This window comes from Haematobia irritans, chromosome 1 (genome assembly GCF_050003625.1).
Source record: "Haematobia irritans isolate KBUSLIRL chromosome 1, ASM5000362v1, whole genome shotgun sequence".
NCBI lineage: Eukaryota > Metazoa > Arthropoda > Insecta > Diptera > Muscidae > Haematobia > Haematobia irritans.
Genome location: NC_134397.1, coordinates 179,892,634 through 179,905,764, shown reverse-complemented (window position 1 = coordinate 179,905,764; position 13,131 = coordinate 179,892,634). Strand labels below are relative to the sequence as shown.

Genomic DNA, 13,131 nt, shown 5'->3' with positions numbered 1-13,131 from the left:
CGAAAGATATATATGGGAGCTATATCTAAATCAGAACCGACTTCAATCAAATTTTGCACACTTTACTATACTACTAATTGTACTCCTAGTGCAAAATTTCAACCAAATTCGGCCAAAACTCTGGCTTCTGGGACCGTATTAGTCCATATCGGGCGAAAGATATATATGGGAGCTATATCTAAATCTGAAGCGATTTCAATCAAATTTTGCACACTTGACTATACGACTAAGTGTTATGTTTGCACAAAATTTCAAGCAAATCGGTATAAAACTCTGGCTACTGGGTCCATATTAGTGCATATCGTGCGAAAGATATATATGGGAGCTATATCTAAATCTGAACCGATTTCTTCCAAAATCAATAGGGTTCTATTCTGACCCAAATTAGGAACATGTGCCAAATCTGAAGGCGATTGGACTTAAATTGCGACCTAGACTTTGATCACAAAAATGTGTTCACAGACAGACGGACGGACGGACCGACGGATAGACGGACAGACGGACAGACGGACATGGTTATATCGACTCAGGGACCCACCTTGAGCATTATTGCCAAAGACACCATGTGTCTATCTCGTCTCCTTCTGGGTGTTACAAACATATGCACTAACTTATAATACCCTGTTCCACAGTGTGGCGCAGGGTATAAAAAGTCATAAAAATTTTTCAAATTATAATCTTACCCAGCAAAAAAAGGGTCGCCAAAAAAGTAATGAAAATGTTCTTTTTGGATCCGGAAGTGGTGCAAAATTGACGCAGAAGCGATGAATTTAATATGGGCTTGTCATAGGACGGAAGTCCTCCATTTCAACAGCCGTTGCACTGAATTTGCATTACTTCTTTAGGTGTGATCTGAATTCAATGTTTTGGAAGTAAATTAAAAAATTCTGTGATATTTTGTCAAATAAATAATTTTTATGATTTTTTATAATTTTTAATGGATTCTAACGCTTGTCGGAAACGTTTGACCTCAAATATATTCAAAAATTCACAATTTTTTCAGATTGGATTTAGCATTTTTGTCGACAAAATTTAAATGATTTGTACCATTTTATCAATTCTTACTCTGTTTTTAAACTATTTGAAACAAAAAAAGTTGAAATTATCCATTAAAAGTATGAAAAAAAAAACAAGTTATAAAAAATTGAATTAAAAGAACTTCCTGGGTAGTTAAAATAAATAACATCATTGGGAGTGCATCTTCTGGAAGTGCTTTAAAGTTGTTCCAAATTTTTTTGCTGGGTAATTGATTTTTAAAAAATATTCAATTTAAACTTTAACCAAAAACTTTATGACCAAAATTTCCACAAAAAAAAAAAAACTTCAAAACTTAAATCTTTAATTTTTCCAACCTTAATATTTAATTAAAACAAAAATCAAACACAAATATTAATAGCTCCCAGCAAAAAAAAAAAAAAAAAAATTGGAAGTAGTTCCAGGAGGATAACTTTAAAAGCTCTTCCAAAAAATGTCCTCCAAAGATTTTCTTTATTTTAACTACTCAGGAAGATCTTTTAATTAAATTTTTTCATATTTTTAAGGGTAAATTTAACTTTTTTGTTTCAAATATGTTAAAAACAGAGTAAGGATTAATAAAATGGTACAAATTATTTAAATTTTGTCGAAAAAAATGCTAAAATCCATTCTGGAAAAATAGTGAGTTTGTGAAAATATTTGATGTCAAATGTTTCAGGCATGCGTTAGAATGCATTACAAATCATAACAAATTATAAAAAATTATTTATTTTGCAAAATATTACAAATTTTTCTAATTCACATCCAAAACACTGAATTCGCATCACACCCTAAGAACTGATGCAAATTCAGTGCAACGGCTGTGGAAATGGTGGACATCCGTCCTATGACAAGCCCATCCCAGAAAAAAAAATTGGAAGTTGTTCCACAAACATTTCTTTTAAAGCCCATCCCAGAATCCCCCATCGAGTTTTTTTCAAATTCCGATGCAGTCCTTTTGGACAAGTCTACAAACATTTCTTCTAAAGCGCATCGTGGGATCCCCCAATAATTTGTTTCCACTTCCGATGCAGTCCTTTTGTACAATTGCAAAAACATTTCTTCTAAAGCTCATCTTGGGATCCCCCAATGATTTTTTTCTACTTACGATGCAGTCCTTGTGGACAAGTATTAGAAAGAACGCAATCATGCTTTTTTAAGTGCAAATTTTGTACAATTAAATTTTACAAAAAAATAGAAAACTAATAAAAAAACTTAAAAAAATAGAAATTAATAAAAAAAGTTAAAAAAAATAATAATAAAAAAAATCATTCCCGCTGGGATTTGAACCTGTGCCGTTTGACTTTTTCGCTTCCATGGAAGTTCTTTTGAGAAGGTTTTGCAAATTACGAGAATTTTTATTTGTTTTTTTTTTTTTTTGTTGATTTTTAATGGAAGAAATATATTTATACGAAAATATATGCCGAAAATAAAAAATAAAAACGATGCATGACATAAAAAAATAATTTTTTAGAAAAATATTTGATAAAAAGAATGGCCGCTGGTGAGATTTGAACCTGCGTCTCTTAGTTTTTCGTTCATACTAATAAAGAACATCTCGAGAAGCAATTAGAATGTTATTCCTTGGTGGCGTATTACGATCATATCACAAACATTTGAATTGACCTTTCGACGCTTTATGTTCAATGGCGTTTGTGCCTGAGTGTGATAATGCGTTCCGTTATGGTGCCAGCAAACCCAGGTTCAACCCCTGGTCGGAGCGACAAAGTTTTTCAAATTGTAAAAATTAGATAATAGGAAAATAATTGTGTAATAAAACATATGGATGAAAAAAAAGTGAAATTGGTTGGAAAAAAATTTTTTAAATTTCTTCATTCAAATTAACTTCCAGGGCACAACTTCTAAAGCAATGCAAAGGTTCCAAAAAGGGAGTACTTCCGTCCTATGACAAGCCCATGTTAAATTCATTGGAGATGATCCAAGTTTGCACTACTTCCGGATCACAGATTGGGGATCCAAACTACTTTTTTGGAAGCTCTTTTTTTTTGCTGGGATGTTAAATTCATAGCTTCTGCGTCAATTTTGCACAACTTCCGGATCCAAAAATCACATTTTCACTACTTTTTTGACTACGCTTTTTTTTGCTGGGAATATAAATTATGCTCTTAATTAAATCAATCAATTTTTTAATTGACGCTGGTGATTTATACAATTATTTCTGTGGTAGAAGAATTTTCTAATTTAAAATTAATTAGATCAAGTTAGATCTTTCAAGTGAAATATGATTGCACACATGGTATTAATTTTCAAGTTTACAAAATATGGATGATATTGGATAATTTCGTGTCACTGAATATAAATAATCAATTCCTATTTCCAAAAAATATGATTCAATACTGATACATAAATATTTGTACTGGGATTATATATTTGAAGACTACATTTATGTATACTGTATTAATAATTAACATGGAAAACCTAAATGCTATATATGAAAGAAAAGCATAATATTGTTTTTGTTTTGTATTGATCGTAAAATTTATTTAAATTTATATTTAAACATTTCAAGAAGAAAAAATCAATGAATTGATGCTAAAATGGAATAATTTGTTACCATCCCTATGTTTGCTTGAAAATCTAAAGCACACATACTTATCATATTAATATTATATAAATATAGAATATATGGAATATTTTAAACCATTTGGATAAACATAATCAATTGGTATTTGTAAAATTTTTTGGGTTTTTTCTAAGGAAATATAGCCAACATTGTTTTGAAATTTGTATGCTAAAGCTAATTGATATGGATCTAGAAAATAATACTAATGAGAGATGATATATGGCTTTAGCGAAATGATGTAAAGTTTTTTGTGTGTGCACAAATGTTTTGGACCAAAACAATGATATTTGACATTTTGTTCATATGCCACCTTGACATTTTGTTCATATGCCGGCTAAACGTATTTCCACCTTAAATAAATTTGTGGGCCACAATTATTTTAGGGGTTATAACATTTCAGTATATCAGTTCGTAAAAAAAAACTGTATATTTGTATTTTAAAACTTGTGCTATTATTTATGAAAATTATGAAAACTCCGAAAGTTTGTAACATTCAAATTGTTTCCTCTGTTTTATTCTACTTATAAATTATATCATTATTAATATTATTTTGTTTTTATTTTATTCTTATATAATTATTTTCATTGATTATTTGTATATTAATTATTTTTATATTGTATGCATATCTTGATCCTTGTTTTACATCAGTTTTTCTTATAATTTATTTGTTTTGTTCCTTTTTGTTTCGTTTCATTTGCATTTTACCATCATCATCAATGTTTTGCGCCAATTCTTCATGTGCCGCCGTTGTGTTATGTGATCAATAATAATTATGTTTTGACACAATGCTCATTCAATCAATTGTCTCTGCCCGATTTGCTTGCTCTTCGCCTAATATCTTGTCATACTATTTTGCATTACTCTCGTTTGTTCGTTTGAAATTTATTTGTTTGTCATTCGTCGTCTCGTTGACATTTTGGTGGGCTAAAATATGAAAAACTCTATATATATATTTCATTTGTTTTTTTTCTCATAAATGAAAAAAAAAAATATATATATATATACGAATTTCATATCAATAGCATGGGAGAGCCGACTCTTATCGGGTCGCAACGGTTGTACCAACCGATGACGACAATCTTACAGCCGATGGCCATTACAAGGTAAATATGAATTTTTGTTTTTTTTTTATCATTTTTGTTCTTATTTTTATTTTATTTCATTTCATAGTTTATTTTTAATTATTTTCCCCATTTATTTCTTTCATACATTGTAATTATTTGGTTTTGTAAATATTCATTAATATCATTTAGTATTAACATGTTCCAGACATAGAATTTAGTTTGGAATTTCTTTGTGCTTCTCTAAATATTAACATTGAAAATTTGCATCTATTTTTTTTCCATTGGCTAGTTTTATAAATGTGCATATTATATTTATGGTATTTTTTTCATTTAACACATGCATGTGGTTTTGGTTTCAAATTCTAAATTTTACAATTTTTTCCCCGCATACATTTCATTTAGTTCTTTTACGATAATGGATATACAACTTTTGTGGTATATTGAATAAAATATTATTTTCAGACTAGTATTCCAAATAAACCTATGAATAATCTTCAAATATAAGGTGGTTTAATTTGTGTAAAAAATATATATAATGAATCAGAAGATGTTTTTATGGCGATTGAATTTATTGTATAAAAACAAATATTTAGGTCTCTATTGTAACATCAAGGGATATATTTAAAATTATTTCGTTAAAACACAATTACCCAAAATTGATGAATTTTCAAATTTAATATGAAAATTTATGATTACTTGGAAAACCATAGTCTATGTGAAAACTTTGAGTTTCAATATTTTTTTACGAATTGAAATCTTGGTAATAGAACACTGGAATAGTTTATCACCAACTCTGATTCTGATATAAAATAATAACCCTGATGTGTACAGATGTATTTTAATTTCATAACAGGTTTATAAAGGGTGATTTGTTAAGAGCTTGATAACTTTTTTTTAAAAAAACGCATAAAATTTGCAAAATCTCATCGGTTCTTTATTTGAAACGTTAGATTGGTCCATGACATTTACTTTTTGAAGATAATTTCATTTAAATGTTGACCGCGGCTGCGTCTTAGGTGGTCCATTCGGAAAGTCCAATTTTGGGCAACTTTTTCGAGCATTTCGGCCGGAATAGCCCGAATTTCTTCGGAAATGTTGTCTTCCAAAGTTGGAATAGTTGCTGGCTTATTTCTGTAGACTTTAGACTTGACGTAGCCCCACAAAAAATAGTCTAAAGGCGTCAAATCGCATGATCTTGGTGGCCAACTTACCGGTCCATTTCTTGAGATGAATTGTTCTCCGAAGTTTTCCCTCAAAATGGCCATAGAATCGCGAGCTGTGTGGCATGTAGCGCCATCTTGTTGAAACCACATGTCAACCAAGTTCAGTTCTTCCATTTTTGGCAACAAAAAGTTTGTTAGCATCGAACGATAGCGATCGCCATTCACCGTAACGTTGCGTCCAACAGCATCTTTGAAAAAATACGGTCCAATGATTCCACCAGCGTACAAACCACACCAAACAGTGCATTTTTCGGGATGCATGGGCAGTTCTTGAACGGCTTCTGGTTGCTCTTCACTCCAAATGCGGCAATTTTGCTTATTTACGTAGCCATTCAACCAGAAATGAGCCTCATCGCTGAACAAAATTTGTCGATAAAAAAGCGGATTTTCTGCCAACTTTTCTAGGGCCCATTCACTGAAAATTCGACGTTGTGGCAGATCGTTCGGCTATTCATGATGAAATGTCAAAGCATACTGAGCATCTTTCTCTTTGACACAATGTCTGAAATCCCACGTGATCTGTCAAATACTAATGCATGAAAATCCTAACCTCAAAAGAATCACCCTTTATTTCAAATAAAAATAAAGCTTACAATTAAATTTTTTTTTTTTTTTTTAATTAAACAAATGGAAACTTTTTATGTCATTTAGTCCTGTAACATTAAACGAATTGATTATTCCTCAATATGATGTTAAAACATGCGGAATATACTTCTAATTATGATATAAAATAATAACACTGATGTGTGCGGATGAATTTTAATTTCATAACAGGTTTATATTTCAGATAAAGATAAAGCTTACAATTAAATTTTAAATTTTTTTAAAATTAAAAAAAATGGAAACTTTTTATGTCATTTAGTCCTGTAACATTAAACGAATTGATTCTTCATCAATATAATGTTAGAACTTCCGGTATATACTTTTAAATAGGGTCTGCAAGAATTTCCACCAAGTGTGCAAAGTAAAATTGGCATATTGTGTAGTTGTCATAAAAAAAAACAATTCTACGAGGTTTTCAAAATTAAACTAATTGTTCTTGTTTTTTTAACGCTTATCAAAATTGATAAAGTGTAGATATAGCATTTAATCCTGAAGCAATAGATGAATTGATTTCTCATCTATTATACATTACAAAAGATTGCTTAGGGATCTAGTTGTGATGTGCCATTACATCGTACGTGTGTGCAAAGAAATACCAAAATTTTCTAATTTTTTTCTAATTGCAAATATAGTGATATAGTAATTGGACTATTCCCAAAGCATTCTATAAATTGATCCCTCAGTAATTATATCATACAGCCATTTGTTTTCACTTCTTTTTGCCATGTCATATGACTTTTTATATGTGTGCAAAAAAGTGTCTCAATTTCTAATGTTATCATCATCAAATAGAGGGATATCGAACTTGACCTAATCCCGAAGCAATAGATGAATTGATCTCTCGCTGACTATACTATAAAATAATTAATGTTCAGTTACTTTTGTGATACCGTATGACTTCTTATATGTGTGCAAGAAAATATCATAACTAACACCATCATCATTAATTGTGATACCACAGGTGGTGAACTTGGCCATATAGTACACAGAAAAAAAAATTCACCAAAATATTTCCAATAAAATTTAATTAAATTTTCAAAAAGGATTAAATTCAAAACTTAATTGATTCAATATATTTTTTAATTGAAACAAAAATCAAGCACAAAAATTAATAATATCAATTTTTTTTAACCCAGATATGCCGACCGTACTACATGTAGTACACCTGTTATGTTCAGGTTTCTGCGTTTACAGTGCTTTACATTTTCTAATCTACTTGTTGGTATTATTACCAATTGATCAATGTTTTTTTATTGACTTTCAATTAATTTTTTAATTCATATTATCATTTCTGTGATTGAAGACATTTCAATTGAAAATTAATTGGATCAATTAATTTCGTGATTTAAGCAGGGTTGATAAAGTTGGCACTTTCGTGCTTTTTTTTTTTGATACATTTCCACTGCCAAAAGCACCCTGGCACAACCGGGAGCCATTTGGTATTTTTTCATGAGAATTACTCCATATATAGAGTTATTCTGACCTAAATGTGAACGTTTCTCAGATATCAACTCAACTCTACAAATTATAAATTGAAGAAATAAACATATACCGAAATGAGGATATTTTAGTTTTTATTACAAAATCTTTTTGAGCGGAATATTGTCTAAACCACATTCGTCCGCATGTGATTTTTTTCCGCCACACTGAGGAACAGAGTATTATAAGATAGTGTATATATTTGAAACACCCAAAAGGAGACGAAAAAAATTTTTGACAAAATTTTCTATAGAAATAAAATTTTGACAAAATTTTCTATAGAAATAAAATTTTGACAAAATTTTCTATAGAAATAAAATTTTGACAAAATTTTCTATAGAAAAAAATTTTCGGCAAAATTTTCTATAGAAATAAAATTTTGACAAAATTTTCTATAGAAATAAAATTTTGACAAAATTTTCTATAGAAATAAAATTTTGTCAAAATTTTCTATAGAAATAAAATTTTGACAAAATTTTCTATAGTAATAAAATTTTAACAAAATTTGCTATAGAAATAAAATTTTGACAAAATTTTCTATAGAAATAAAATTTTGCCAAAATTTTCTATAGAAATAAAATTTTGACAAGATTTCCTATAGATATAAAATTTTGACAAAATTTTCTATAGAAATAACATTTTGACAAAATTTTCTATAGAAATAAAATTTTCTATAGTAATAAAATTTTAACAAAATTTTCTATAGAAATAAAATTTTAACAAAATTTTCTATAGAAATAAAATTTTGACAAAATTTTCTATAGAAATAAAATTTTGACAAAATTTTCTATAGAAATAAAAATTGGAAAAAATTTTCTATAGAAATAAAATTTTGAGAAAATTTTCTGTAGAAATAAAATTTTGACAAAATTTCCTATAGAAATAAAATTTTGACAAAATTTTCTTTAGAAATAAAATTTTGACAAAATTTTCTATAGAAAAAAATTTTCGGCAAAATTTTCTATAGAAATAAAATTTTGACAAAATTTTCTATAGAAATAAAATTTTGACAAAATTTTCTATAGAAATAAAAATTGGACAAACTTTTCTATAGAAATAAAATTTTGTCAAAATTTTCTATAGAAATAAAATTTTGACAAAATTTTCTATAGTAATAAAATTTTAACAAAATTTGCTATAGAAATAAAATTTTGACAAAATTTTCTATAGAAATAAAATTTTGCCAAAATTTTCTATAGAAATAAAATTTTGACAAAATTTCCTATAGAAATAAAATTTTGACAAAATTTCCTATAGAAATAAAATTTTGACAAAATTTTCTATAGAAATAAAATTTTGACAAATTTTCCTACAGAAATAAAATTTAGACAAAATTTTCTATAGAAATAAAATTTTGACAAAATTTCCTATAGATATAAAATTTTGACAAAATTTTCTATAGAAATAACATTTTGACAAAATTTTCTATAGAAATAAAATTTTCTATAGTAATAAAATTTTAACAAAATTTTCTATAGAAATAAAATTTTAACAAAATTTTCTATAGAAATAAAATTTTGACAAAATTTTCTATAGAAATAAAAATTGGACAAAATTTTCTATAGAAATAAAATTTTGAGAAAATTTTCTATAGAAATAAAATTTTGACAAAATTTCCTATAGAAATAAAATTTTGACAAAATTTCCTATAGAAATAAAATTTTGACAAAATTTTCTATAGAAATAAAATTTTGACAAAATTTTCTATAGAAATAAAATTTTCTATAGAAATAAAATTCTGACAAAATTTTCTATAGAAATAAAATTTTGACAAAATTACCTATGGAAATAAAATTTTGACAAAATTTTCTATAGAAATAAAATTTTGACAAAATTTTCTATGGAAATAAAATTTTGACAATATGATGTCCTTTTTGACAAAATTTTCTATAGAAAAAAAAAAATTTGACAACATTTTCTATGGAAATAAAATTTTGACAAAATTTTCTATAGAAATTAAAAGTTGGTAGTATTTTTTTTGGCGATATGAACCAATTTTTGTGTGATTGGGGATCGGCTATATATAACTATAGACCGACATGGACCAATTTTGGCATGGTTGTTAGCCGCCATATACTAGCTTAATGTACCAAATTTCAAGCGGATCGGATGAATTTTGCTCTTCCAAGAGGCTCTGGAGTTCAAATCTGGGGATCGGTTTATATGGGGGCTATATATAATTATGGACCGATATGGACCAATTTTTGCATGGTTGTTAGAGACCATATACTAACACCACGTACCAAATTTCACCGGATCAGATGAAATTTGCTTCTCTAAGAGGCTCTGTAAATCAAATCTGAGGATCGGTTTATATGGGGGCTATATATAGTTTCAAATCGATAGCTTGTTTCGTTCGGAGTGATTTTAGCGTGATTTCAACAGACGGACGGACGGACATGCTTAGATCGACTCAGAATTTCACCACGACCCAGAATATATATACTTTATGGGGTCTTAGAACAATATTTCGATGTGTTACAAACGGAATGACAATGTTAATATACTCCAATCCTTTGGTGAAGGGTATAAAAATTAATAATATCAATAAATTTTTTAAAATGAATTGATCAGTGTTTTTTTTTATTAACTTTCAATTAATTTTTGAATTGATACTATCATTTCTGTGATTGAAGACATTTCAATTACAAATTAATTGGATCAATTAATTTCGTGATTGACCACAAAAAAAATATTTTTTTATGTGTACATATCCAGATATATTCTAATTTGCAAATTATGGGATATGGGATATTATTGCAAATATAAGGATATAGTTCTTGACAATAAATAAATTGATACCTCAATAATTATACTATACAATAATATGTTGTCACTTCTTTTTGTGATATCTTATGACTTCATATATGTGTGCATGTAGAATATCACATCTTCCAACACTATCATTATAAATAATAAATTATGATAGCATAGGTGTTGAACTTGGCATATATCTTAATTTGCCACAATAGTGATGTATAAGAACATTAATTTATAGTTACATTGCAAATATAGGGATATAGCAATTAGTCTATTCCCAAAACAATCGATGAATTGATCCCTTGGTATTTATACATACAATAGGTTGATTTCAGTTCTTTTTGTGATATCATATGACTTCCTCTATGTGTGCAAGAAAATAGCACAATTTCTAACACAATCATCTTTACAAAATAATTGAAATACAAACTTTTTTATTTTCCTTAGATGTTTCAATGAAAAATCCTTAGTAAGGCAATAATAGTTTTTATATTTTATTATCAATTGTTCTATCTATTTTTGTTTATAAATTTAATTCTTATATTAGAAATTTATGATCCATTAAATGCATTTGGAAATAAATAATACTCATCTCTATTTCCTCTTTGCTTAGTATACGTTTTCCATGTGTGTAATGATGAGATAATCTAGTGATAATCTCCCCAAAGAGTTTAAAATTTATTTCACAAATTTTTAATTTTTTTTTTTTACAAAAATATTCTCATGGCGATAAAACGTCAAATCTTATTTTTAATCAATGACGTCGAGCACTAAATTCTCTCAACACCCAAAACGCACACACACACAATTACAACTACAAAATGATATACTCGTAAATTTAATTAAAAAACAGAAACAAATGTTGATTTTCTGAATGAAAAATCGACTAAAACGTAAAACTAAAAACAATATACCATGAAAATTGTCTCACCTAAATGCTAAAATTAAAATCTACAAAACAAAATGAAATGGAAAAACAAAACCAACAAGTAATTTCCTTTTCAAATACAAGTGAATTTAGAAAAAAAAAATTGAATGATTGATTTGGTATTTTCGATATTGGCCTTTGTATCGGATCATCTGCCGTTGAGCCATAAACGTGACAATTTTCGATTTTGTTTAGACTGTTTTTTAGAGATTGTTTTTTTTTTATAGACTATTTACATTTTATGGCAAAACAACAAAAAATTGTAAAAGTAATTTGAAAATATTCTCACGACTAACACGTTTCTGTATTTTAACTAACATTCATCTAGAATAACAAAAAATTCAAATATTTTCACATTGGGATATTTGGATATTGAACGGAGTTACGGACTAAAAACATTTTTTATTGGTTTTCCTTCATACTAATTACTGTAATTATGGCATATTGTTTATTGTATTGTTTGCTATTCTTTTCAATTTGATGCTTTGCTTTAATTTCTATCTAATTTAATATTTTATTTTGTTTTGAAAAAGAGGGTTGGTAAGTAATGAAAAAAAAAAAAAAACTAAATAGAAAATCTGGAAGTGTATAGCATTTAACAAATAATACTGGTATGGAATCTAGCTTTTAATAATCTAACAATATAAAAAATAAATATAAATTAATTTATTCTTTATATTTTCTATCGATATAAGTATCTCTATATGGTATGGATGGTATTTGGTTGGAGCCTTCTATAAATTAAAAAAAAAAAAATAATAATAATAATAATAAAATGAAGCACTAATAATAGTACAAATAATGGTATTATCTTCACACTCAATTTACACTTAAATGGCATGATAATTTCCGTATATCGGGTAAAGGAAACTGGTTGGAATTCCTATGGTTCTTGTTTTTTTTTGAGTAACTATCTATCTATTCTACACATCTACATACTATTTGATTCTATTAACATTTTTTTATTTTGCAATTTATTAATAATTATATATTTGTTTTCTCCACATCATTGTTATTATAGACAAAACGCAAAATGCCGGCTAAAGGTGGTGCTGCGAAAAAGGAAAATTTAGATGATCTCAAACAGGAGTTAGATATCGATTACCATAAAATCACTCCTGAGGAGCTGTATCAGCGTTTTCAGACACATCCTGAAAATGTAAGTATATTAATATTAAATTAAACTACCAAAACAAACAAATTCGATATTAGAAATTAGAAATAGTCATTGGCATATTTAATTTTATTTTTTTCGAATTCAAATATGGTATCAAAACTATTTTTTAATCTTGAATTGTTATATGAATTGATTCAGGGACAATAATGTGTTATAGTGGATAGTTTACCATTGCAATAGTGTTCCATGAAAATATCACCAATGTGTGCAAGGCAGTTGAGAACTTTATTGTATTGCACTTAATGATTTTATAAATTCAACAATATTCTGGTCTCGAAATGTTAACAGAATTGATTGGT

General features: G+C 27.6%; 1 protein-coding gene across 8 annotated transcripts in view; it reads left to right on the top strand.

Annotated features, from left to right (window-relative positions):
- The window catches only part of Atpalpha (sodium/potassium-transporting ATPase subunit alpha), a 206,153-nt gene that overhangs the window by 127,533 nt on the left and 65,489 nt on the right, over positions 1-13,131 (top strand). For 7 of the 8 annotated variants that reach the window (XM_075292203.1, XM_075292205.1, XM_075292204.1 and 4 more), the window contains 2 exons: positions 4,621-4,701; positions 12,677-12,814. In XM_075292203.1, the coding sequence (XP_075148318.1) occupies positions 4,621-4,701; positions 12,677-12,814 (219 nt within the window). The remainder of the gene's footprint in view (positions 1-4,620; positions 4,702-12,676; positions 12,815-13,131) is intronic. The other variant, XM_075292209.1, reaches the window with a different exon arrangement.